Source organism: Sprattus sprattus (assembly GCF_963457725.1).
Source record: "Sprattus sprattus genome assembly, chromosome: 7".
NCBI classification, from domain to species: Eukaryota; Metazoa; Chordata; class Actinopteri; order Clupeiformes; family Clupeidae; genus Sprattus; species Sprattus sprattus.
In genome coordinates, this window is record NC_137926.1 from 5516697 (window position 1) to 5544573 (window position 27877).

Sequence of the window (27877 nt, forward strand, 5' to 3'; positions counted from 1 at the left end):
CACCTCTGCAACGCCCTCGTCTGCCAGGTGGACAACGACCACAAGGAGGCCGTGGGCAAGATGGGCTTCGTCAAAGTAGGTGCCACAGGGGGGGGTGTGGGGGGAGGGGGGAAACTGTGGCAGGAGGATTACTTGGGTCCTCACGCTCTTTCTAGCATTAGTGTGCACTAAATGTAACATTACCGTTACAACATTACGTTTCTCTCCTCTAAAACTCTGTTCACTGGCATCTGGCTAATCTAGAGCATCCCAAAAATTAAGATCACGTTTGAAAATATAGATCAATCTCTGACTTGTTCTGATTGTTAAATATGGTAATACATCTGTTTTTTTCATTTCAATTCCTTTAGACAATGCTGAATTTGATCCAGAAAAAACTGCAAGATAGAATGGTGAGTATTGCAATATTAAGAGTGTCGGAATTCTAGTCAACCTTGGCACTCTGAGATTCTTTTGAATGAAGAGTGCGATACAAATTCAATTGTTATTATTACAAATTGCATTGTTATTATTATTATTGACCTGCATGGTGTGACTACAGCCTTGCCTAAACCCTGCTGTGCTTGACCTCAGTGTGACCAGGTCATGGAGTTCTCCTGGAGCGCCCTGTGGAATATCACCGACGAGACGCCCGATAACTGCCAGATGTTCCTCAACTGCCGAGGAATGACGCTGTTCTTGGAGTGTCTAGAGGTCAGCAGACGCCCCCACAGTTTACTCTGCATCACACCACGCCACACTCACAGCAAACTGGAAGCAAACTGGTAGAGCAAGTTCTCAACACCAAGATCATGGGTTGGACACCCTGGCAGCACATATGCTGAGTAGACTGTAGCTGTTACTGAATGTGAATGAGTCTGCTTAATGAAAGTGTAAATGCGCTGACAACACCATAGACAATAAAAAGACAACATGACACCAGTCCAGAACACAATGGTCCTCTGCGGCCTGCTACACAACTTGTGTCTCCTTGCCAAGACTTCGCTCATATTAGACCATAGACCTCAACACCACTACTCGTGTGGGATTCACCGTTTACACATTTTATCACCTCTGCTCCGTTTCTTGTGGAGAACATGGCTACTGTGATGCAAAAAAAAATCTCATAGAAATCTGACGGGGCAATGTACAATACATTGCATTACGTAGGTCTGCGTTGTACCCTGTGTTGACTGGCCCCCTCGACCCTGATTCAGATTTGATCATCACTTGTGAATCATGCTCTGTGTTTGACCCTGAAGGCCTGGGAGTAACTCAATGGCCGCTATGCCACTCCACCACCATGCCGTCATGTAAAATCCGTTTTGATATGGTCCGATGATCTGATGTGATTAGACCTCTAATAGGATCTAGAATAATAGGATCCCTCTTAATTAGGCTTTGTGTTGTTAACTCAGCATGCGCCTCCTAACACCTCCCCATCCTTGTCAGTTTGTGAAGACCAGTTCGGGGCGACAGTGGTACAGGAGGTAGAGAAGTCGTGTAGTAATCAGAAGGTTGCTAGTTCGATTCCCTGTCGAAGCGTCCTTGAGCAAGACACTGACGCCTTATTGATCCTGATGTGCAGTGTGCCAACAGTGTAAATGTAAAATGTGTCTACATCCTTGTAAGGCGCTTTGGATAAAAGCGTCTGCTAAATGACTAAATGTAAATGTAAGACGGGACCGGGCTGGTGTAATCCTTTTCTGTCTCGTCTCCCTGCAGGAGTTTCCAGATAAGCAGGAGCTGCACAGAAACATGTTGGGGCTCCTAGGGAACGTGGCGGAGGTCCGAGCCCTGAGGCCACAGCTGCTCACGTCAGAGTTTGTCAAAGTGTTCACGTAAGGACCCCCCTCCAGACTCCCCCCTCCATACAATATAATACAATTTGTTTATTTGATCAAGAGGGGCAGTGTACATTCATGAATATTAAGATGTAAATGCACCCAATTTCCATTGTCAGTCCCCCTGCCAGAGTGACAAAGGCTATACAACCTAAAAAAAAGGCATTAACTTATATATCAAACATCTATCTAAATCTAAAATAAGATAAGATAAATAAAATAAAATAAACAAAAATTAAAAATCAAAATATACAAGTTCTACTGCTTAGCCACTAATGATCACGTTAACGTTCCATGCTCTCCGAATGGAAACGTTTGTGCGTATCTTTTCTTTTGAGCTCAACTTTGTCCAACTCTGTTTTTTTTCTCCTCAGCCAACTTCTGGACAGTAAGGCGGACGGCATCGAGGTGTCCTACAACGCGTGCGGGGTGCTGTCCCACATCATGTTCGACGGGCCGGACGCCTGGCCCATGGAGGAGCCGGGGAGGGACCAGGTCATGCAGAAGATGTGGGACGCCATCCAGAGCTGGGACGTCAGCTCGCGGCGCAACATCAACTACAGGTGACGAGAGGAATGATGCCACGTATGAAAGAGGTTTAATCCATTAGGGGTCAAAGGTCATGACGAGAGGAATGATGCCACGTATGAAAGAGGTTAAATCCATTAGGGGTCAAAGCTCATCAGATAGATAGATAGATAGATAGATAGATAGATAGATAGATAGATAGATAGATGGATACTTTATTGATCCCGAGGGAAATTAAGGTCATCCCCTTCTGAAAGAGTTTTAATACATCATAGGTCAAAAGAAGGGCGCTTTGGTTTGCAGATCTACCTGGCAGATTACCAAGGGCAACTAGAAAATGCAAGAAGGAAAGAAGAGTGAACAAGAGTGAAAGAGAAAAAGAGAGTGAAAATATTGAAAAAAGGAGATAAAAATGGAGTGAAGAAGAGAGATTGAGTGTGAGAGAAAGTAGACTGAGAGGGATAGAGAGAAAGATGGAGAGATGGAGAGAGAAAAAAGTAGAGAATGGAAGGTGTCTTAATGTTCCTAGTTACAGTTAAATTGAGAGGGACAGAGAAAAGGTTCCTTGGATTTGGCGCAGGTGTCAGTGGAGCACAGGTGCAAGCCAGTTTAAAGACCCTATTAAGATGTCATAATGGCCCAATGTAAGTCAATGGGAAAATTTAGATTCGTTTTTATTTAATATCTTAAAAAGTATAAAGTTTAGAAAAGTGAAAAGTAAGTGTCCTTTACAACAGTGGTTCTCAACCGGGGGTACGCGTATCCCTGGGGGTACGTGAAGGTAGTCCAGGGGGTACGTGAGATTTTTAAAAGATATATTCCAAATTAGCCTCCATTCAAAAATCCTTTAAAAATAGTTATTATACGGCTATTCAGAATGTTCAGTCGATTTGTATGGGCCATAGCTATGTGGGTTAAATGTCTGCGTTCGCAGGTTTGTAGTTCCTTGATTTTCACTGCGGCGAAAAGTTTATATCCGCTGTCATTGGCAACGGCTTTTGTGCTTCTAATTCACATCTTTTATATCAGTCCGCAAGTAGTCCGGTAATTGAACGTAACGGAAAGTCATTGAAACTTGAAGTCAGAATGCGGGTTGCTACGCATTTGCGTGAAGAACTATTTTTTTCTTAGGGAAATCACGGAGGAATGTCTTCTATTGTTTTGGCAAGCAACTGTAGCCTATTATAAGCGTGATTTGTTCGCGAAAACATGGAAGCTGAACACACACAACTGCTGCTGCACACAGATATGCGATGGCTCTCTCGAGGGAGAATACTTAACCGGCTGTTGGAATTACGTTCTGAGTACACACCTTTCTGTTGAGCACAGATCTCCCCATGCATGCCACACAGACTGGCTTGCAAATATGTGCTATCTGGGAGATATATTTAGCAAATTGAACGAACTGAATATGTCTGCAGGGAAAGGACACCAGCATTTTAAACCTGTATGACAAGGTTGGAGGTTTCCTGAAGAAAGCAGAGCTGTGTTGAAGAACCAGGGGGATTTAACAGGGGAATTTCACCTGCTTTCCTCAGGTGGATGATTTTCTCTCTAGTGAGGATGTGGACAGAGCTCCTGTCAAGTTAGTCATCGTGGGACACGAAGTTTAAATTACTAACTTTCCTGACTTGAAGGAGAAATCTACACAGCTGGATTGGGTGAGAAACCCACTTCTCTTGTCCAAAGCATATGGAAGCAAGCTACCTGTCACTAATCAGGAAAGACTCCTGGAAGTGTAATCTGACTGAGATGAAGTTTGCCAAATCCACACTCACACAGTTTTGGATGTGTGTGAAGCAGGAGCACCCTGACCTGGGAGAGAAAGCTTTGGAGCAGCTACTACCCTTTTACTCCTTATATTTATGTGAGGCCTCATTCTCTGCAATGACTGTGATCACAACAAAGCAGAGAAACAGACTGTGTCTGGAGAAGAGCTTGATCACAGCAGTTGCCTTCCTGCCACCAAGACTGACAAAGATTTTCAGTGAAGCACAAGCACAAGGTTCTTACTAAAATGTAATTGCAAATGCACTCAGTTCAATGCGACAATGTTCAATGTTCAATATTCAGTGTTGACAGTTTAATAAATCAGACAATGATGGCATAGCGCTGTGAATTACATATTCTTTTCAATCAAAAATGCTTTGCGCTGGTTAGGGGGTACTTGGCTGAAAAAATATTTCACAGGGGGTACATCACTGAAAAAAGGTTGAGAACCACTGCTTTACAAGACCTACGCGACAAAGTTTGAATGAAGTTTCTACGTTAAACGGTTCGGGCTGAATTAATCGCAGAAAAAGGTAAGAAGAAGAAGAAGAAAATGCCTAGGAATAACAATACAGGGCATTTCATGCACTGTAATTACCATTTGCCTCACAGTGACATTGCAATATGAAGTGATATTGCGAAGTGAAGTGATATTGCGATGTGAAGTGCTATTGCGATATGAAGTGATGTTGCGATGTGAAGTGCTATTGCGATATGAAGCGATATTGCGATGTGAAGTGATATTGCGATATGAAGCGATATTGCGATGTGAAGTGATATTGCGATATGAAGTGATATTGCGATGTGAAGTGATCTTGGTGTATGAATGCTTCTTGGCACTGCCTGCCTGCCTGCGTTGACCTTTGACCTTGCACGTTGTTGCATGTGTGCTCCTCCAGGTCTTTTGAGCCCATCCTGCGTCTCCTGCCCCAAAGCATCGGTCCTGTTAGCCAGCATTGGGCCACCTGGGCGCTCTTCAACCTGGTGTCTGTCTACCGTGAGTGGCTCCTCCTGATTGGTCTATTTGATGGAGGGGAATGCAAATCTTATTTTCAAACACGTACTCTCTCTCTCTATAAGAACCATAATGTGTAGCCAGCACACGGGGGAGAAAAAATAATATAAATAAAACAAATATGTACTTATAATAATAAAACAAATATGTACTTTCCCTTACCATTAACTGAGAAATTTGGTGGTTTTGTGTGTTTCTGTTTTAATACTGATTTCTGTCATTTCTCCCCTCGAAATAGCAAATAAATACTGTCCATTATTGGTCAAAGAGGGTGGGATTCCCCTCCTGGAGAAGGTCTTAGAGATGGACAGCTCACACGTGGACACGAAGAACATGGCCAGGTATGGGCTTCCAACTCTCATGATTGGTGCTTTTCCTTAGTCGCAAAAAAAAACCCTCTTAAGCATATAGTATGAAATGTATTTAGTACAGTAGAAACGTATTGGCATTTTGTTCTGTAATGCCTGAGGTATGTCTATGCCTAATGGATGCGTTAAGATACTCTATGTATAGATCTAGGTAGATACTCTATGTATAGATCTAGGTAGATACTCTATGTATTGATACTATATACTCTCTAGGTATCCTATTTAGATACTTCATACTTATATTTAGAACTAAAAAAGCTATGCCTCTGGAAGACTCCTCTAGGCTTCATCCCCACAACACACACACACACACACACACACACACACACACACACACACACACTCATCCTCACAACATTTGAAATCTCAGTGCAGAGTGGCACAGTCGTGACGTGATTGTGCACAGATGTAACTCCTGTGTCTACCCTTTAGGAAAGTGATGGAGCAGTGTGTGACCTTTAAAGAGGACCCCATGGACACGAGCAGGTAAACTGCTGGAGCTGAGCTGGACGGGCCGAGCGGCCGAAGAGAGCACAGATCACAGAACCATCACGGAATCTTGTCCACCTCCTATCGCACCAGAGCATCGATTCACTGTAGAGCAAAGCAAACTTAAAATGTTGCCTCGTGGTCAACAACTTTTTTTTTTTTTTTCTTCTGGGACCTGACACTGGTCGATCAACACTAGGGATTCAAGGCCTGGTACTACACGCAGAAGTGTTTTGATTTGTTTGGAATTTGTTTTCTCTCTGATGTTGTTGTTGTGGTTGCACATGGTAAGCAGTATTTTTACCATTCATATTAGCTGCGTGTGTTTTCAGTTAATTTGTTTGATTTGCCTTTTCTTTGTTTGGTGAGTGTGTGTGAGTGTGTGTGTGAGTGTGTGTGTGAGTGTGTGTGAGTGTGTGTGAGTGTGTGTGTGTGTGTGTGTGTGTGTGTGTGGAGGCATACACTTATGTGTGCAAATGCCGCAATGTATGAATCTCTCTTAGGAACAATACATTGGGTGATTCTCATTTTTCTGAAATTATAAAAGAAAGTAAGCCAGAAAAGGTATTGGCAAAGAATAGGCTATGTTGGCCTCGGGGGCTGTCTTGGTCTCTCTGAGGGCCTTACCATATAAGCTTAAAGTGTGCACGGCACACATCGTACAAGCGCACTCCGTCACCTGAGCATAACCCTGTGCGAATATCACCGCCAGTCCACCTGGAAGACAGGACATGAGAAGAAGCTGACCGGCGACCTTCGGGATGCTAGTTATACACACACAGAGGTCGGACCTGGAGGGATCTTGTGTCATAAATGCTGTTGACGATGCTCCCCAGGCATGGTCAGAATATGGTCAGAATAAGGATGACATTATTTCTCATTTCATTGTACATATTTGGAGGTAAAGCTTTCTCATGGTTTTTTTTGTTTGTTTGTTTGTTTTGTATGTATGTTTTTATGACATAATTATAAACATTTATGTGATGCTTTCCCCTCCAATGTGGTCTATCTTTCCTTTGGAGGAATACATTTGGTCACCAAGTACAGGACTGGGCAGAGAAGAGAAAATAGGGATTCTGCGCCTAAGTTTAATGACCCCAAGCTGTTTTTTGTTTTTATTATTATTATTATTATTTATTGGTTTTCTGTTCTTTTAGGAAAGGTAAAGCGCAGCATTTTAAGTGTTCAGTATCCATGTCAAAAATCATTCACATGCCTGTTTTGGAAATTGGACATTATGTTTGTATTGGGCTAATCTCATTTTTATTATTAGTTAACATTCTCAATGATCCACTCTCATTAACTATAGATGACCTAAAATATGTTGAATATGATGAATACCCTGTCCTTCTTTCATTCACTGCTGTGGTTTTTAAAGTATATATATATATATATATATATAATAGATATATATATCTTTGGCGAGGAGACTTCTCCAGATCTTTTGTCTCACCTGACAAGACTGTTTTTTCATGTCGAACTACCATGAATGACCGTATGAAAGTTTTCATTTGATAAGTGTAGGCAAGTTGCAATATATATATATATTTACTTCATAATAAACAATGAATCTTATGATTACTCTGTACACATTTTAGTCTAATTTGGCCTCTGTGATTGTTCATTCACTTTGAAAGTTTGCAATAAACCTGTGAGACACTTGACCGTCCAAGCATTATGCCATCGCACACCAGGTGAGCATACGGCAAGGACCAGTTAGACTGTTGGTTTTATTACTACCATCTCTGATCATGTCCATAAGTCTTAATCTTACACAAGGCAATGGACTTTAGGAAGAGATAAACTTGCAGAGAAAAGAATGAGTGAGTGATATGTGTGTGGCTTTATTGATTTCCCTCAGCAGTGTGGACATTTGGTGTGACAATGCTAAAATGCACATCAATCAAAGTCCTCTAAAAATGCCCCGTGATGTCCTCCAGTGTCCTTGTGCTCATTTGTTTAAAGAAATATTCCTCATATTCACAAATTTGTATCTTTGTTTATAAGCATTTTCCAAAAAACACATTGATCACTACTGGCAAAAATGAATTGTTTTTCACTTCAAGCATATTGTTAATTTAGGGAGTTAAAATCAAGACTCAATCTATTTTCAGACACCATTCCAAACATCACTCCCATTTCTTCCCTTCATGTAGAGGTATTGCAAACTGTACTTGGTTGCACCTCACTCTGTTTCATTTTATATAGGGTGACAAATGATCACATTGTACCAAAGGACAGATCAATGTATGTTATGTTTAATTAAGATCTTCTGAACTTTTGGCCAGTAATTGATCAATACAACTAATGACTTTGTATGGAGAAGTAGATGTTTATATCGTATATTAACAGGACAGCTTGTGGTATGTGTAAGACAGAACAGAAGCTGTCAGACGGCGACGGTGTGCCCTCTTTGGGGACCCATGAAGATGAAATTGGCTAACAGTTTCAGTTTTTTTTCTCACTCATAAAGGACTTGGAGGATAAAGTTAAAAATAAAGTTCTGGAATGAATTTTGGATGCCTTTGCCTTTCACTTGATTTAATGACAATTTCTGCACCATAATTGCACAATCATTACACTACTGTAAATTCTACAATTCATGTAGACATTGTATCTTTAACCTCAGCCACTTTGAAATGGACATCAACCTGCAGATTAATTAACTACTATTTAAATGAACATCAACATGCAGATGAATTAACTACTATTTAAATGAAGATCAACCTGCAGATTAATTAACTTCTATTAAAATATCTTGCCATCCTTCGCTTAGGGACCCTGCCACAAAAAAGAGGCTAATACATTTCCCATTTTTCGTTTTTTTTTTCAGCATTGTGGAAAGTATAGACTCTATTCTTGTTCTTGGCCTTTCTCCTTCTAGCTGGAACTGATAATAAAATAATCTGGATCATGGCTGTACATGGGATACCTTATAGTTTACACTGGTCGTCAATTTATGGTAAGCCACAGCTGTTGCGAAGTGTCACATTTTCGCAAAGTCATTTAAGATATAATTATTTAAGATTGTGTTGTTCTTAAAGGATTAGCTTTCTGGGAGTTAAACTTGCCTCGAGTAGCAGCCACAGTACATTTCGAAGATTTTTCCCTAGAAAATCAGTTTTGAAGGTTCTTGCCGCTTATGAAATTCTCTGTTATGACGCAACTCGACCCGGCACGTGGGTACTTGGCTAAGCCAATCGTTTCTTGCTTCTGGTCATCGTCGGCAATGGCATCATGGGAGCGAGGTTTATGTAAATGAAAAATGGCAGCTTACCGAGCTAAAATATCGAGTAAAGCCAAAGCCACTTTACAATACTTTCGTGCTCTACGAAGCCAATCTGGCTCGGCTGCCACTGAGGCGCATAATGCGCCGCTAAGAAGATATTTCAGGGCTTACGAAACTGGTGCATTGCAGAGAGTGAAAGTGTGTCCCCGGCAGGACACCCGGCTCTATGGAAAGTGTGCTTTCTTACTGGGAGGAGGAATCGGCTTGTATAGTGCAGTCAAATTATCTCTACAACAGCATTTTGCAGAGGAACAATTAGCCCACGTAAGCAGTAGTTTTACTACCGTTATGTTATCTGTATTCATGCTACTTTAAGCTCTTTCCGCACTGGTCGTCTGTGGAGAAGAAAATCGAGTGAGGTAGTATGAGAAAAGATGGTTACTTAACGCAGTGGTTACCAAACTTTTAATGGCAGGCCTTTGACAATGAAGGAATTGCGGTCACCTTCGTGTGATGTTGACAACTTCTCTGGAGTGAGGGTGCCTTATACGGGTTTACGTTTAAGGATTTTGGCAGCACTATAATGCACTCGTACCAACTCATGATAATATCTGCAGTGTTGTGGTCCTTGTGTTCATGACGGAGAGAGAGAGAGAGAAAGAGTGATATAAAGACAAGGACATAAAAGAGACAGACTGAACAGAGACAAGGAAGGCGAGGAATGAAAAGGAAACGAAATACATTATACTGTGACTCGCTCAATGAGATCACACAGCAGCGAGTGAGAGCTCAGTTAAAGGCAGTTCCTATGCTCCACACTGCTCGATCTGAGTACTGCTCTATTGGCTTCAAAACACAGAGACTTGGGGCAACAGGGGGCACTATGCCCCATATTAACTAACACACTGACGTTGAACGGCTTAAAGGTGTTTCTTTGGGTGGGCATCTGTACAAAAAAAATACTTAACCCTAATATTTAGATTTTATGATGAACATCAGTGTGCTTTACTTCAGAGGAAAACATGTGAGTACATTTTGGTTAGGATCTTCTGATGGCCATAGCTCAAGGTCAGGCAGCAGAACTAGGATGGTTCCGCCTAGGATAGAAGTGATATCTAGGACTAATATGATTAGCAGATGCAATTCAACTTTTCATCTTCGTTTCCTTCTCTTGTGAGGAGGGAATGTCGTGTGTAGGCCCTGGGAAGGTGCATCCCAGATAGCCTGGGGTGCTGGCTGCCCCTCCAAAAAATAGATATGATCCCTTTGTCTCTCATCTCTTTTCGTTGCAAGCAGGGGGCTATTGTTTGTATCGGTTTGTCTGAGGACCCATGTGTGTCAGAATAATACAGTACAGAGGTGCTATGTGTTGCGGACAGCCTGCTTAGACTTGGACCTGCTTCTTGTCTCACTGAAATAATTCTGTGCATCTCCTGTTCCCCCCATCATAGCCTGACCTAATGTCATCGTCCAGCGATAGAGACTTTGATCATGTTTCCATAGATCCCATATAAATACTGTCTGCACCTGACAAACTGGCCATGTCTGAAAGCAAGGAGGTCTTAAAATAGCTACTGTATATATATATAACGGTCTTCGGTAACCATGATCAATTGGGCAGGGTTGCCGTAGCCAGTCATTCTCATGCCACCATCACAGAAGGGTTCTCCAAGGCCTCACTGCTTCTCTACATCTTTGGGCTGTATGGACTTTGAATGGAAAAATATGTTCACATGCTACATTGAACTCAAAAAAACATAAAGGAAAACATGCAATCTTTTCACAGTATGGAAAATACATTTTACAGTGAGTTTTACAAAAGATGTATGTGGTTGTTCTTTTTAAGGGACTGTTCAGAGGACAGATTTTCTGAAATAAATATTACAGCTATGACATGCTTTTCACCTTTGACACTGATTTCCATGCAGGTGCTGGGAACGACCCCAAGAGTAACGCTCTACCAATACAAGACGTGTCCCCAATGCAGCAAGCTTCGGGCATTCCTGGACTATTATGGTCTGGAGTATGACATTGTGGAGGTCAACCCAGTTCTGCATAGAGAGATAAAGTGGGCTACCTCCAGTAAAGTTCCCATTCTTGTGATCGAGGGGGAAGAGGGTTTGGTAAGAGATTTTTCTTTGAGATCAACATATGGAAAGCGTAGTTTCTAGTCCACATAAGAATACTTGATTTAAAAAAAACGTAATAAAACTCTTCTGTCCTTTTAATAGGAACTGAATGATGCCTCTGTGATCATGAGTGCACTGAAGACATGCATGATTGATAAGTAAGTACATTTAATAAATGACAGCCATTTGAAGTTTCACACCCTAAACTTCTTCCCTCTCTATTGACTGAAGCTCAACTGGACATACGAGGAAAGTTTTAGTTATTGGCCTCTAAATAAGGGTTTGTTGGGCCACCAAAAAAATATTGTTGGACACAATGTTGAATAGATCTCTGCAATTAGACAAGGCTGTCTCTAATGGCACAATTCATACTAACATTTATGACTTTTGTTCCAGAGATGTATTTTCCTTTAGTCAACGATATAACATGCATACGTGGTTGAAGTCAGATATATTTGTCACCTTCTATGATGTCAAATATGCCTACAGGTTTTGGTTTTGATAAAATGAATACTGTTATGGAGGCTTGCGTAAAATGCCTTAATATAGAAAGTATGAATACTTACATACACTCCCTACTAGCAACCAGAATTTTCCTGGTTTCGGCAGTGCCATGAAACAAGTATGGCCGACGGTCCAGTGTCATAGGCTACAATGTCCCCCCCTTTCCCGACCCCTGAGAGGGAATGCCATTCTTTAAACCATTGTTTTATACAAGTATGGTGATCGGATCCAACTCTGGTGAATTGTTTTACCAACAGAAGGAGGAAATACACTGTGTTGTTTCTCTGCTCCATTCGACTCTAATCCTTATCACTCTGGCTTTGCAGGAGTAAAACAATTCATGAGGTCATAAACTACTATCCTGTCTTGAAATCTAAAAACATCTTTGGGATCGAAAGCTCAGAATACACAAACAGGCACTGGGTTATGCTAAATGAGATAGCCCTTGAGCTTCACTACCCAAACAAAAACGCAAGAAGGTAAGTGCAGACACCCCTGTATAGCAGATATATCTCTCTGACACATTAATGTGTTGCTATTGGTCACTTGAAACATAACAGAGCAATCCTAGTTGAGTGCTGCTTTATGCTTCCAACCAGTAGGAAATACAGTACCAGTCAAAAGTTTGGACATACCTTCTAATTTTTTGCGTTTTTTTCTTTACTTTTATTATTTTCTTCATGGTAGATAACACCTTTTTAGTCCTGTTTAGTACATCATTCCATATGTGTTCTTTCATAGTTTACAGTTATTCAGTATTAATCTACAATGTAGAAAATAATAAAAGTAAAGAAAAAGGTGTGTCCAAACTTTTGCTCTTTCTTCATGGCCTTTACGATGTGCTAGGAATAGGACCATTGATTTGTATTGAATTGAACTGTAGTAATTACATTTTCAAGTCAAACCCCCCCCCCCCCCCCCCCCCTCTCTTGTTTTTATGCGTTTTAGGGATGAGGTGAAATGGCGCCACTGGGCAGATGACTGGCTTTTGTGCATACTTGCCCCGAATGTGTATCGTAGTCCTGCGGAGGCTTTGGAGGCCTACAACCACATTGTGCTTGAAGGCAATTATGGCCCCGCGGAAGGCTTCGTCATCAAATATGTGGGCGCATTTACCATGTTCTTCTTGTCCAAGCTGCTAAAAATCTGGTTTGTGTTTCACAATTACCTCAGGCATCTTAAGCTGTCATATTTAACCGTGGTTTTATCTGAGATGCTCCTCATATCAGTACTAATGTTGTAGAGGAAAAATACCCCATTGAATGATCTTGAGACCTAGAGTTTTCTTTAAGTTGCATGTGTTATCAGCTTTTGTGTTTTGACAAACATAAAGTTCTAGTTTGTTAAGTATAGTTTAGAAACAATCATCACAGAATAGTCCATTTTAGCAGTCAAAGTTCTGATGAATTAGTTTTTTGTTCAACAGGTACAGAATGGAGAAAGATGTGAGGCAAGATCTGTATAAGGCCGCTGACGAATGGATGACCGCAGTTGGCAAGAAGAGAAAGTTCTTGGGAGGCGACAAGCCAAATCTAGCTGATATAGTAAGAGACTAAGCTATTATTCTTGAAAAAAAACTATAATTGAGTTACAGGCTTTTTTCTTCCTTTGCGAGCTGACTTAGGGCTAATCCTGTATTCTTTGTCCACATCCTCTGAGTACTTTGTGTAAACATATCATGTCCTTCTGTATGGTCATGAACAGTGATTTTATTTACAATTTTCCATTGCATCGCACTCATTGGTCTCTCTCTCTCTCTCTCTGTCTCTCTCTCTCTCTCTCTCTCTCTCTCTCTCTCTCTCTCTCTCTCTCTCTCTCTCTCTCTCTCTTTGTTCCCCACTGCTATCAAAAGTCGGTGTATGGAGTCCTGCGTACAGTGGAGGGCCAACAGGCATTTGATGATGTCATGAAACATACCAGGATGAGGAAGTGGTATCAGGCCATGGAGAAGGTGATTCAGGAGCATGGTGGTCAGGACTGATGCCTCCATCGCTGTGGGCTCCATCAGGGTCGACTCGTCCGTCTCACACCGTACTTGAAAACCAACTGTTAATTATGACATGCAACAGACACATAGTTTTATATGTGAATGGGCAAGCTTAATCTTTTATACATCGGTGTATATCAGAGCAAGTGATGTTGCTTTCAGCCTTACGGTGATTCATTCTTGTTATTTATGAACTGAACTGAAGATCTGTCACTGATATGTATACGAATATGTATGAGGATGGGAATGTAACATGACAATAAAACCTCAAATTAATGTTTTTATCACTGACTGGTTCATGCCTATACTTGGTACAGGTATGCTGTGTATTCATTGGTGCATGTGTGCTGTATTGTCAGTATGAGTGACTCATGAAAAATGAATGGCAATTCACAATACTTAATATCAAAGATAGTGCTAGGGAGTTAAAGAATCTAATGGTGCCTATGTTCATATTTGATATCTGAGAAGCTCATGGCCAAACGCATCTGGACAAGCGTCAAAACGAGCAGTATTTTTCCATTTTGATTGATACCCCCAGAAACAAATTATTTATGAAGTTATTCATTGTTGCTATTATGCCAAATCCTTGATTACGTCTAAGTAAATATATTTACAAGCTCGATAACCCTAAAGCCAGTCAGACACAGTTCGACCTTTCTCAATCGCGAATGATGAAGTGTTTAACAATACACGATTCAATTGGACTTTCTGCATGGGCAAAAACTCAAGGAGTTTGGGAACCTGGGAACTTCACACACCTTCTGAATCAGGTCTAAATCGTACAGTGTCTGTTCGGCTTAAAACTGTTGCTGAGACTGGTTGATGGTCAGAAAGGATTCACACCAGCCACACGCGAAGGTTATTGGCAAACGAAGAGTAGAGGCTAATTACTGCATACCTAATTACTGCACAGAACAGCAACAGCTTATTTGAGTGAGCAGTTCCGTAGGACTTTACCGTTATCAGTAAAGGTATGTGCTACAAAACAACATTATTGTTAAGTATGTAGCCAAAACAAAACGGCGTCCCTCACCACAGAATGTATCACTTGGTATCCTTGCCAACTCGCAACAAGGATCTGTGGTTTCCAAGGTCCGTTGCTACAGACAACATAAAATGGAACGCCAACCAAGGTCAGTGAATTCCTCCAATCACAAGCTCTGGAAGTCATTAAAGGTTTTGAATCAGCCAATCACATGCAGCAGGCGTTGTGCCTGCCGGAAAAGAGGCTTTGCAAGACTTTCTGACCCAGGAGGACATGTCAAAGATAAAATCTTCAATTATTTATATCGATGTTTTGGATGTCTGGTTATTCTCATGGTAAGGAGAAGCGATGCATGATGTTTGATCTGACGATATAAAGTTAATGTTTTGTGTCTGTCTGCCCTATGCAGGTGATGGCTAATAAGTGAGCTAACTAAGCCACTAAGTTTGCCAACAAAGAGAATGACTGACACCGATTATGTCTTACTTGTTTTACCAGTCAAAACCTTTTCTATCGTTAGGCTGGTTTTACAATATCAGTATATATGCTGTGTTTTATAAAGAGGCGTGTATCCATATGCATTTGTTGCGAGTTAGCGCGTTACATAGCTAACGTTAGCTAATAATAGTTTCTGGCAACCAAGCTTTGGAGATCATCTGGGGATGCTGTGGCTTTAGAAAGGATTCATACAGTTCGTCTATAACTATTTGTGGTACATTAAGCATACATAGCAGGAAAGCGCTATGGAGCTAACGCTATTGTCATTATATGTGACATTGCGCTTCCTTATTAGGTTACCAAAGTTCTTAGATCTTAGGTTCACAGCTGTGAAAATGTAACGTGATATACGGGCCATGCGTCCTCTCAACTATAAACAAGAAATTACATTAGCTCTCATAAGACAAGCCTTCGTACAGTTGAACTGTCATTTCATTACGTCCATCCATTGACATGTGGCTATTATCTTATTACAAATTGATAAATCAGCCAAACTGCTAAAATAGTGGTTACCTAGTCAGAGTTGTAAGCTACAGCATATTTGCTGTACACAATACTTAATATTTAATTATTTTATATTTATAATTCAATATTTAATATATTATATGTAATATGACTATAAGTCATATATAAGTTGACATTTTTATGTAGTGAGGTTGACGTGTAGTAGAATCGTTATTGTTACTTGCTGCTTGCTTTAAGGCAACTCTTGGTCCTTACAGAAAAAAACAATGAGAACAAATCCCCCTTCGCCTCCGCTGCATGTGCATGTGTCAGACAGCACACCTGTGCACGTGCACGTGAAGAAGGCCCCGAAGACCAGCTCACCCAAGACGCAGGTATATTACTATCTCACCTTTAACAATGCTACAGTCATCCTATTTTACATGTTCAGCAGACGACACTATCCATGAGACTGAATGAACACGGTTCGCTTTGGTTTGCCCTGTAGAAGAAAGCGATGGATTCTGATGGTTTGCGTCCCACGGCCAAGGTGAAGACAAGGATGCCATGGATACCTCCTGGAAAGACCTCCACTCGGGTACCCTCCTACAAGTGGGAGGTGAGATCAAATACTGCCCAGCAAAGCATGTTCTAATCTAGATCTTAATCGCGTGTAGTCTGAGTAGTGGGTGTTCACAGCTCCAATGGCTGTAACTCAGCCATAAGCAGGTCCTCAGGAAACGTAGTAACTTACATGTTATGGTCAGCAGTGTTTAGTATGTGTGCCTCATTCTTCACAAACATGATTTGCTACAACAAAAAGGGACTTTGGTAGTTAAGCAACAGAGTTAGAGGAGAGGATGCGTAATGAATGTAGGTATAAATGGACTAGCATGTATAAGTACACGGTTACCCCTTTTAACCACTGATCTGAGCACAGCAAGACACAGGTGAAAATGCAGCTCGAAAATGTCTCAAGAATAAAACAGTTACCTTGATTTAACCACCAAGAACTCACGGTCCTATACCTTCATTTCTTCATTTTTTTCCACTTTTTCTTTCTGGTCAGGGGCCTACACACCATCTGGAGATCACCCCTCTCCCCGAGCCTGAGCCCTCCCCTGCAGGGCTGCGTCTGGAGGACCTGTCCACAGACGAGGAGGAGGCGAAACACGGCCGTATCAGCCGGTACGAGAGGAAGATTGACAGCCTGATGACGGAGGTTAGCTCACTCAAGAGTGAGGTGGGTACCCTTTTGGATGTACCGCGGCATTCTGAAATAAGTTGCACACTGGGGATATTTATCAAAGTTGACCCGTTGAATATCAGCAAAGGACAAAACTAGAACACATACGTTCTAATTCTAATTCTTTAGATTAATCTCGGCCCGCAACAAAGAAGATTGATCTTTGGCCTCTCCATAAGAGCATAAAGAAGTTTATGCTCTGTTAAACATATAGATTTATAATATAGAGGTAGACATTTCAATGATGGCAAATATGTGTTTTTGACGGAGTGAAGCTCATGAATTGAAATGTGTGTGTGTGTGTGTGTGTGTGTGTGTGTGTGTGTTTGTTTGTGTGTGTGTGTACGTGTGAACGTGTGTGTACCCAGGTGGAGTTACGCAGAAAGGAGCAGCTCTTTGATCGTCAGTCTGAGAGACTTACTGCTTCCCACCGGGTCATCGCTGAACAGGAAGAGGAACTGGCTGAGGTCTCCAAAGAGCTGGAGGTCACAGAGCGGGAGAATTCCCGCCTCCGGGAGTCCATGGAGAAGATGCTCGAGGAGTCAGACTTCACCAGGTGGGCATCAGAACATATCCGTAAGGGATTCAATAACTGCAGACTTCTCCAGGTGGGCATCAGAACATATCCTAAAGGGATTGCCAGTGGCAGACTTCGCCAGGTGGGCACCAGAACATATCCTAAAAGGATTCAATAACTGCCGCCAGGCTTACCACTCTGCACACCAGTAAGAACACTGTAAATAGAAAAGCCTTTATTAACGAAATTTGGATTCATTCCATACTGGAATTCTTATTCTCCATACTTATACTCCATCTATACTTCAGGGTAAAAACATACATTTAAGTGCAAATATAAGGCTAATCACTCTTCAAACCAGTGATCATGAACACACACACAGATACAGATATGTTTTCTGTTTTGCTAGTCAGACACGATCATGTATAGGCTGATTCAGCTGAAGATCCCAAACTCTAACACTGCCTTTCAAATCTATTACTTTCCACTAGATTCCTTTCAGCTTTCATTTTCTGTATGTTAGATAAGGGTAGACACATACATTTAAGTGCAAATATAAGTCTAGAGGGAAAAAAGTGGTGGTGCGTTTGCCTGATAATCAGAAAGAAACGCATTTATTCATAAGAAAATGCAAAAATACCAGTGAAGTGACTGGCCTTGAACTGAATGGCAGATGTGTTGGGTCTTGCATATGTTATATGTTGTATGTTATGTTTTGGTAAATGTTATTTATCTGTATGACGTCTACTGCGTAGATGATGATGCTGGCCAAGTCTTAAGAATTTAGCTGTGCTGAAGCAATTTGGTGCATGCAACAATAAACACTTTGACTTTGACTTGACTTTTTGCAGACTGGAGAAGGAGAGCCTCCTGCAGGAGAAAGACCTGCTCCTCAGCAAGCTGCTCGAGGCCGAGCTGGACGGCACGGCGGCCGCCAAGCAGGTGTCCGCTCTCAGGGAGACGGTCAGCCGCATCTCCCGCAGCACCAGCGCATGTGGGGTCTGTAGCACACGTTTCACTCTCTTGCGTATAAAACCAGAGGTCTAAACGCTTAGGCAGTCCAAACAGCAGTCCTGTCATGATTTCACTTGATATTAATTTGAGTGCAGTCACATATTCCATGTTCTGATTTGAGCTGGACGGGTTAAGGAATGATCAGTGATGTCTCAAATAATTTCAGACAACCTGGTCACTTTCCTCCCTTGAATTTATATCTCTAAAATGAATTATATCTTTAATAAATCTAAGCTATTAAGGTTGTCAATGGTGTAGATATAAGTCATTGTAATGTTTCTGGGTCTCTCTACAGGAGAAACGGCTGTCAGGCTCTGATTCCTCAATCCTGACTAAGCAGAAGGGGCTGCTCCTGCAGAAGCTGGAGACGTTCGAAGGCACCAACCGGACACTTCGCCACCTCCTGAGGGAGCAGCACGGGCGCGAGGTACCCTTTTCTACCAGCAGAGGGCAGGCTTTCTCAAATACTAAATAGCAGATTGAGAAGATCACCATGGTAATAATGGCGATGGATTTGTGCATGTCTTTATGTAAACAGATGGACTCCCTACGACTGTTGGAACAGAAAGATTCTTTACTGAAGAAGCTGACAGACATAGAGGCAGAGAATACAGTAAGTCTTGTCATGTGCAAATGCTCCTATATAAATTAGAATTGGGTCTCCCTGAGCAGATTGTTTAATTGCATATTTCCTGTCACTCTTCAGCTATTTCGAATTAAACTTCAGGACAAAGAGAAAGAACTTGACCAACTCTCATCACTCCTAGAAAACGAGAAGGTAAATAACTCAGCTTAACTCAATCGAAGTTTGTAGTGTCCTTAAAAGCCTTCTGGCTCACACTGTGAACCACGGATGTAGAAACTTGATGGAAATGGATTACACTTTGGCATGATGTAAATGGGATGTAAATAAGAAACCTTTACACAACCGCTGATTTTTTAACAGGAGAATTCTAAAACCACCAGTGAGTTATCTAAAGTGCTGGAGTCTACGCGGGGGCATCTGCAGGGGCAGTTACGGAGTAAGGAGGCTGACAACAACCGGCTCAGTGTTCAGATCAAGGTACAGAACCAATGTGGATATGCTATTGTCCTGGTTTTAATAGTCAGAGCAGCGGCGTCCCTCTCTACTTTTAAGAATTTGAAGACCAACTCTTCAGAGAGCACCTCCCTTCCTAAGCTGGCACTTAACTTGCACTTACAGCAGTTACATTCCTGCATTTCTTTTCTTAATTTTTTTATGCAAAGTAGTATTTATTGTTACAGCAGGGTTCTAATGCTCGTAGCTTGACTGTTCTCTCCCTTGTACGTCGCTTTGAACAAAAGCATCTGCTAAATGACTAAATGTAAATGTAAATGTCAGTGGTAAAATGTTTGAAGTGAAACATTACTGTATGATTGCTTCAAGCAGAAGTGCGGTCACTTTTTAAAATCAAGGTTAGGATATAGAGTCTCTGCTCTGCTGATTGACCAATGCCTCACTTGAGATGGGGGTCTCTGAGACAAGACTTCAAAGCTCAAAGTACTTTATTGTCATTGTCACAAAGACAACGAGACAGTAGAGGCAGCAACAGACAGCTCAAAACTTAAGTTGCTGTGGACATTAACTGCCACAGCTAAATAATAATAAATAACAATTGATAAATAGATAAATAAATATCTCTGAGTAAATTTAAAAAAGCAATATAGATATATACATTGAGGTTCATCAATAGTTGCAGGGTAGAGTGTTAGAGTGCAGTCCATACGGGTCGAGGCAGGTTGGGCCGGGGGGAGATGGGTGGGGGGTTTGGGTGAGCTGTTGAGAAGAACACTTGATGGATGCCTTAATGGATTAATGGATGGAAAGATGGATAATAGCCATCATAATGTTCATAATAACCTCTCTGAGTCTTCTGTAAAACATGTCTGATTGGCTGACAGAACCTGGAGCGGGCGGCCAATCAGCAGCGAGGGGAGATGGACCACCTGCAGACGCAGCTGCGGGAGCTGAGGGAGCGGGCCGACGGAGACAAGGAGGCCCTGAAGAGGGCCACGCGGGCACAGAAGCACCGGGCGGAGCGCAGCGAGGACGCCGCCGGACAGCTGAGTGCCCAGCTCATGGAGATAGTGAGTCAGCAGAGCAGGAGGAGGAGGAGGAGGAGGAGGAGGAGGAGGAGGAGGAGGAGGAGAAGAAGGAGAAGAACGGGGGGAGGAGGAGGAGCAGGGGAGGAGGAGGAGAAGAACGGGGGGAGGAGGAGGAAGAGGAGGAGGTGGAGAACGGGGAGGAGGAGGAGGAGGAAGAGGAGGAGAACGTGGAGGGGGAAGAGGAGGAGGAGAAGGAGGAGAACGGGGAGGAGGAGTAGAAGATCAGGGAAGATGAAGAGGAGGAGGAAAAGGAGGAGGAGGATGCCAGAGAGTACTCTTTTCTGCTGACGGGTTGACTGCAGGCTGCAGCATAGGCTGAAGAAAGTGTCGAGCTCAGGCAGAATGAGAGTGTTGGCGTTGGAGAAACAGGCCTATGATTGGATTGGAATAATTAAGGAATTTTTATGAAGTGTTTTATGACATTATCGTACCGCCTAAGGGACCTATCCTATAGATTACGATCAGTGTGTTCTGTGACACTTGGTAGATATATAAGACATAAGACATGGACACATTTTAGCCCACAGATGAACGTAGCAGAATAAAGTGTCTTATAGTGTCCTTATACAAAATGCCTCTAAATAAAATTTTGCTCATCTTGGACTGACCAAAACACACTCAAAGATGAACAAAATGAACAGCCTGATATTCCTGCTCTGTTGAGCCCTGTTATGTTAAATCTCACAACTTGTATTATCTTGTATTATCTTGTGTTGTATAATCATTTGTGAACACAAAGAGAACATTTCTAAATGGTAAAAGATAGTGTGTGCAGTGTTTGTTGACTGGATGATTGACAGCGGAGTCGTGTTGTGTGATGGTGCTCTCTCTTCAGGAGGCTCAGCTGGCCGACGCCGTGTCTGCGGCTGAGAGCTGGAGCGGCCGCCACGCCCAGGAGGCCAAGGACAAGAGCCAGATGGAGATGGAGATCTCCGTCCTGAACAGGTGAGAACCATCACGTGTGTGTGTGTGTGTGTGTGTGTGCGTGTGCGTGTGCGTGTGCGTGTGCGTGTGCGTGTGCGTGTGCGCGTGCGCGTGCGCGTGCGCGTGCGCGTGTGTGTGCGTGTGTGCGTGTGTGCGTGTGTGCGTGTGCGCGTGTTTGTGTGTGTGTGTGTGTGTGTGTGTGTGTGTGTGTTTGTGTGTGTGTGTGTGTGTGTGTGTGTGTGTGTGTGTGTGTGTGTGTGTGTGTGTGTGTGTGTGTGTGTGTGTGTGTGCGTGTGTGCGTGTGTGCGTGTGTGTGTGTACGTGTGTCAAGTTTCACATAGGTTTGCTGAAAATGTTTTGTCCAAACTGATACATTTTCACAAGCAGTGCACCTCCTCTCTTCTTTAAATATCTGTTGATTTAGTTTTTTTTTCATAATTCATAATGTTGGCATCAGTAGATGTTGCTTTCGGTGCTAACTTCGGATTGCTCCTTTAACATGCTCTTCCTTACTAACCTTCATTACTTTTCCGATAGCCGAATAACAGATCTAACAGAGCAGCTGCAACGTGTCGAGGACAAGTCCCGGGCGGAGAGGGAAGGGCTCCTGGACCGACTCCATGGGCTCACGACAGAGAGCACCGCTGCCAGGCTGGAGAACCAGAGCCTGAAGGTGAGCGTTCCACTGAACGTGCTATCTTTGCTATAATCACTTAATAAGTGTTTTAATACATAATCCAGGACATAATACTTTAATACATCATCTGAAACTGTGCTGGTCCAACTTTACTTCAATCTGTTCATTTCAAACAATAAACAGATAGATTGTAGCATCATCTGACATTTGTTAAATGTGACCGTCATCAAACCCAGTCAGTCTGTGGATGTGCTCTCTTACTTTCAGGCCACTCTTAGTCTGGTGATGTGCTCTCTCTTTCAGGCCACTCTAAGTCTGTGGATGTATCCATCCATCCATTCCATTTACATTTAGCAGACGCTTTTTTCCAAAGCGAGTTACAAGGATACACATTTTACATTTACACTGATGGCACACTGCACATCAGGGGCAATTAGGGGTTTAGTGTCTTGCTCAAGGACGCTTCGACAGGGAATCGAACTAGAACCTTCTGATTACGTAGCAACTTCACTACCTCCTGTACCACTGTCACCCCCATGTCCTCTCTCTTTCAGGCCACTCTTAGTCTGTGGATGTCCTCTCTCTTTCAGGCCACTCTTAGTCTGTGGATGTCCTCTCTCTTTCAGGCCACTCTAAGTCTGTGGATGTGCTCTCTCTTTCAGGCCACTCTAAGTCTGTGGATGTGCTCTCTCTCTCTTCCAGGCCTCTAAGTCTGTGGATGTGCTCTCTCTTTCAGGCCACTCTAAGTCTGTGGATGTGCTCTCTCTTTCAGGCCACTCTAAGTCTGTGGATATGCTCTCTCTCTTCCAGGCCTCTAAGTCTGTGGATGTCCTCTCTCTCCCATGCCACTCTAAGTCTGTGGACGTGCTCTCTCTCTTTCAGGCCACTCTGAATGCGCTGGAGGAGAAGCTCTCTCTGTCCCAGTCGGAGGTGCAGCAGGTGAAGAGCTCCGTGAAGCAGTATGAGAGCCTGGTGGACAGCTACAAGGCACAGGTACCGCACTTCCCTTCCACCCCACACATTCACCACACAGACGATTCCTTCCTTACCTCTGTCCTTAATGTGAATTAGACCATTCCACGAGGTGATTCAAACCACATTCACCACACCACGCATTCACCGCACAGACCACATTTGAACCACATTTACCACACCACACATTCACCAAACCACGCATTCACCACACCATTAGACCGTCTCATGAGGTGATCGAAGGCAGTCGGGTCCGAACTGTGGCTTTGTTGAGATTCATGCCAAGGTGACAACGGTGAAGATTAGCAGGAAAGACTGACAATGACCCATTAACAGCTATTAAGAGGGATGAATGCTTGAGTGTACAGCCATAATCTTCCTCAGAGCTTACCTGGAGTTGGTGCTTCACTCTTGGAAAATGTAGAAACTACACTGGACTGATCTCAGTAAAAGTTTACCCTACACAGCCACTTTATTCGTGCATATTTACACAACTGTGGCTCAGTTGACTATGTGTGATGTTAACATGCTATTGTCAATGAGTTCTCATTTCAGTTATCTGCAAGCATGGTATAATATCTTCCCAAGTATACCAGTAAAACAATAAGTGAAATCAATTGTAGTCATAATTCCCCTACAATTATCGATGTTCCACATGCTTTTATTTAGAGCTACTTGCAGAACAGGGAGTGTAAGCATCTCTCTTTACTGGGAAGCCTTCCTATGGTCACATGTTTTCTAACACCTCTAAGAACATGACTAACCAATGTAACTTAGTGTAATGTAATGTAACTACATGTCCTTCATAATGTAATGTAACTAAATGTCCTTTATAATGTAATGTAACTAAATTAGTTCTTTCCACTCATAGCTCCAAAAGACCCGGGCCGATGCGGACGACTACAGCCTGCGCCTGGAGAGGGCTGAGCGGGAGGCGAGGGCGGTGCGCGAGGAGCTGGACCACGAGATCGAGCAGGTGAAGAAGGGCCTGCTTGAGCGCCTGGCCGAGCTGGAGCCGCTGCCCGAGGCCCTGAGGCGCTCCGAGCTGCAGCTGCAGGAGGCCCAGGAGCGGGAGAGGGCCCAGGACAGGAAGACCAGCGACCTCACCAATGCCCTCTCGGAGCTGCGCATGAAGGTAGGGGAATGTGTGTGTGAGAGGGTGTGGGTGTGTGTGCGTTTGGGTGTGTGTGTGTGTGTGTGTGTGTGTGTGTATGTGTTTGTTTCTGTGTGTGTGTGTGTGTGTGTTTCTGTGTGTGTGTGTGTGTGTGTGTGTGTGTATGTGTGTGTGTGTGTGTGTGTTTGTTTCTGTGTGTGTGTGTGTGTGTGTGTTTGTTCTTGTGTTTTTTGTGTGTCAGTTAATGTGGGATGACTCAAGAGTATATGTAGACTTCTAAGGAGGGAACCAAGTGAAAATGTCACATAGGTTTGCTGAAAATGTTTTGGCCAAATATGTTGAAATCTTAGTATTAACTGACTACCATAATAAGTGTTGATTTGCTTTTTTAACAAACGTCAGTGGTTCCCTCTGTCCTTGATGAGATTGGATTTTGTGTCCTCTTATTTTATGAATGCCTGGCTTTATTCCAGGATGGTCCACTCAGAAAGAAAGCACTTGATGGCTAATCTACTCTCAGCTATTTCTCCCAACAGCCGTACGACTCCACACTGGCTGTTAGGACAAACAAATTGAGTTGGAGCACAAAATGGCCGCCGTGCTCAGAATGGTGTTTGTGTTTGCAGCTGGAGCAGCAGGCCAGTCAGCTGGAGATGGTGCGGCACAAGAACATGGTGCTTCTGGAGGAGAACAAGCAGCTCCAGCACAGGGTGGAGGCTCTGGACCGGTCAGTCTCCACGACTACAGTCGCCACTACTACACCCCTCCGCCACCGTATCCTAAAGCACACAGACTTTACGCCCGAGCCAGAATCATATTACTCTGACCTCATAGGGGGGAAACCAGATGTTTGAGTCTGGGCTCAGGGTGTGGACTCCACATGTTTCAATAGCTTGCGTCATCAGTTTATGTATGCCATTAGTTTTAATACATAACACCTGTCTGCCTCTACTACAGAAATTAGATATATTTTTGAGCAGATTGTACTCAAAGGGGTAATATCACATGTCCAAGTAAATTACATGATTAGAGTCAGAAAGGCCTTTGCATTGACAGTCAATTACATCAAATTTCTTTTCTCTTGGTCAACATAAAAAAATTAGTTATATTTTTGAGAAGATTGTAGAGCGGGTTATATCACATGTCCAAGTAAATAACATGATTAGAGTTAGAGAGTCATTTGCATTGAGTCACTTACATCCAACTTCTCTTCTCTTTGTCGACAGCAAACTAGAGGAGTCCCTCGCCCAGAACCGCGAGCTGATGCAGGTGATATCCAAGCGGGAGGAGACCATCCACACCAATCAGGTCCGTTTGGAGGAGAAGTCCCGGGAATGCACCGTCCTGACCCGCCAATTAGAGGAGGCCCTGGAGGAAGCTCGGAGACAGGTATGTATGCACGTCATGTTTGGGACGACACGATGCTCTCGAGTGCTAGCTCCCCTGAAAGGTGTGAGTCTCTACCTTGAACTTTTGCACATTTTCTGTTGTCTTTGTGTCTCACAATATAAATATATATATCTAATATAATATTAATGCATCTAATTTTTTTCCTTACTGTAGATATCACTCTTATTTTATTATTATTATTTTATTTATTTTTTAACTTTTTTAACCTCAGTATTAGAAGAGCCTGGCAGATGGCAGGAGGTTAAAAAGACTGTTGCTGGGATGGTTGTGGTGGGAAAGAATCCTCTTGGCCTTTCTCCTGCAGTGCTGGCTGTAAAGGTCCTGTATGGATGGTCGCTCAGTCCCTGTAATGCACTGCGCTGATCTGACCACCCTCTGTATAGTTTTGCGATCATGGGCAGTGCTGTTCCCCATACCATGTCGTTATGCTGCCAGTCAGGATGCTCTCTATTGTGCAGCGGTAGAAGTAGGTCAGTATTTCACAGTCCATACCGAAACCTCTGCAGCAGCCGCAGTAGAAGAGCTGCTGTCTAGCTGTCTTTGTGACCACACCTATATGGTGTGACCAACTCAGATCCTCGCTGATGTTAATGCCAAGGAATCTGAGGCAGCTGACTCTCTCCACTGCCGTGCCCCCGATGAAAATGGGTGCCTCTCTCCCTACAGCCTCCTGTAGTCCATTATCACCTCCTTTGTTTTGCTGACGTTGAGCAGCAGGCTGTGGTCCTGGCACCATGCTGTTAAGGTTGCCACCTCTGCTCTGTAGGCAGACTCATCGGCATCCGTGATGCAGCCAATTAAGGGTGGTGTCATCAGCAAACTTGACCTGGCAGAGTATGCTCCAACTAATGCTGCTGTTGTTTCATTATGAATGGTGCATAGGTAACTCAGACCAGAGAGCGAGCTTCATCTAAAGAGAAATCAACCCAGTCCAAGGTACTGGACCTGGAGGCCCAGCTGAGCAGAACCAACAGTGAGCTGGGTCAGCTACGGAGGACCAAAGAGGAGGTGGGAGGCAGATCACACATCACAAAACCGCTGTGTCATGCCACATCCAGATCACACATCACAAAACTGCTGTGTCATGTCACATCCAGATCACACATCACAAAACTGCTGCGTCATGTCACGTCACATCCAGATCACACATCACAAAACTGCTGTGTCATGTCACGTCCCATCACTCCCTGTGTAGTCACAGCATTCGATAGCAAGATCCACAACAACTTTTTACTGTAATAAATTGTGTAATTTATCAGTTTATTTGCCTTATTTTATCTCAGTGTGAAGACCGTTTTGGGTGTATTTATTCAGTTTACCTCTGTTTGCTGTGCCTTGCAGACTGACAGGCGATACCAGAGCCGGCTCCAGGATGTGAAGGATCGTCTGGAGCAATCAGACAGCACCAATCGCAGCCTGCAAAATTATGTTCAATTCCTAAAAGCCTCTTACGCCAGTGTGTTCGGTGACTCAGCACTTACCAGCTCTTTCCGCCCTCCCTCTCCTCTATGAGAGAGAGAAATTCAGGGAAGGGTTTCTCTTCTCAGACACAACATGTGCAGTTTACCAAAATGCCGACATGAATGCAAACAGACACATCTCCAGGGTATTTCCTGGGTATATAATTGCCTCTAGGAAGTTTTGGGGTTCAGGTTTCTTGTGTCACCTTAAACTTCTTACTAGAGGCCCTAACTCAAAGGTTAATATGATAACCTTATTCATAGATAGCGTGTCTTCTTGAAGGAAGAGTGGGTTGATTCTCGGGTTGTGGCTGTGTCATGGAAGTCTGTATTCCTCATTGGCTTCTTGAGTGGATATAACGGTGGCAATTTACAATGAACAGGGAGAATGAAGGCACTCTATGAAATCCATACTTGAAATTTTTAAGTGAAATTACGTTCCAGGTTTGATCTATGAACATGATTTACCCCTGCAGTAGCAAAATCCAGTGTGTTGTACTCATACAGTTTAATGTACTGGTATATAAGGAATTACATGTCCTTATTGTGAACTACATCAGTTTTAACCATGCAAACATGTCCAGTTTTACACATGTACTGTAATTTTTTACCATGTGTTACTCATATAATCTGTTTTAGTTGCCTACCAATTGTATTGTGCCCATACTCAATTATTACAATAAT

General features: G+C 42.9%; 3 protein-coding genes across 5 annotated transcripts in view; all 3 read left to right on the forward strand.

The window, feature by feature from the left end:
• The window catches only part of zer1 (zyg-11 related, cell cycle regulator), a 17215-nt gene extending 9639 nt beyond the window's left edge, over positions 1-7576 (forward strand). For all 3 annotated transcript variants that reach the window (XM_080841570.1, XM_080841571.1, XM_080841572.1), the window contains exons 10-17: positions 1-75; positions 351-392; positions 574-693; positions 1705-1820; positions 2198-2386; positions 5021-5118; positions 5375-5477; positions 5937-7576. The exon at positions 1-75 is cut by the window's left edge and continues 141 nt beyond it. In XM_080841570.1, the coding sequence (XP_080697696.1) occupies positions 1-75; positions 351-392; positions 574-693; positions 1705-1820; positions 2198-2386; positions 5021-5118; positions 5375-5477; positions 5937-5994 (801 nt within the window). In that variant the 3' untranslated portion in view covers positions 5995-7576. The remainder of the gene's footprint in view (positions 76-350; positions 393-573; positions 694-1704; positions 1821-2197; positions 2387-5020; positions 5119-5374; positions 5478-5936) is intronic.
• A 1655-nt stretch (positions 7577-9231) lies between these two features.
• LOC308367727 (prostaglandin E synthase 2-like) lies at positions 9232-14126 on the forward strand. The gene is made up of 7 exons (XM_080841718.1): positions 9232-9546; positions 11151-11345; positions 11454-11509; positions 12182-12334; positions 12804-13004; positions 13282-13399; positions 13708-14126. The coding sequence occupies exons 1-7, from the start codon at positions 9259-9261 to the stop codon at positions 13834-13836; spliced, it is 1140 nt and encodes a 379-aa protein (XP_080697844.1). The 5' UTR covers positions 9232-9258; the 3' UTR covers positions 13837-14126.
• Positions 14127-16059: 1933 nt separating this feature from the next.
• Positions 16060-27245, forward strand: odf2a (outer dense fiber of sperm tails 2a; the record flags this gene model as incomplete). The annotated part of the gene is made up of 18 exons (XM_080842091.1): positions 16060-16167; positions 16281-16391; positions 16842-17015; positions 17387-17574; positions 18387-18525; positions 18845-18976; positions 19088-19162; positions 19256-19327; positions 19496-19612; positions 20473-20658; positions 21512-21621; positions 22138-22273; positions 23120-23230; positions 24081-24344; positions 24950-25050; positions 25550-25712; positions 26616-26741; positions 27075-27245. 18 exons carry the CDS (start codon positions 16060-16062, stop codon positions 27243-27245), a joined length of 2484 nt encoding a protein of 827 aa, XP_080698217.1.
• Between the last annotated feature and the right edge of the window lie 632 nt (positions 27246-27877).

Excerpts from the sequence above, each read along its gene's own strand:
- LOC308367727 (XM_080841718.1), top strand. The coding sequence starts at position 9,259 with ATGGCAGCTTACCGAGCTAAAATATCGAGTAAAGCCAAAGCCACTTTA. Across the intron at positions 11,346-11,453 it reads TCGAGGGGGAAGAGGGTTTG|GAACTGAATGATGCCTCTGT; the intron begins GTAAGAGATTTT and ends TCCTTTTAATAG. Across the intron at positions 11,510-12,181 it reads AAGACATGCATGATTGATAA|GAGTAAAACAATTCATGAGG; the intron begins GTAAGTACATTT and ends CTGGCTTTGCAG.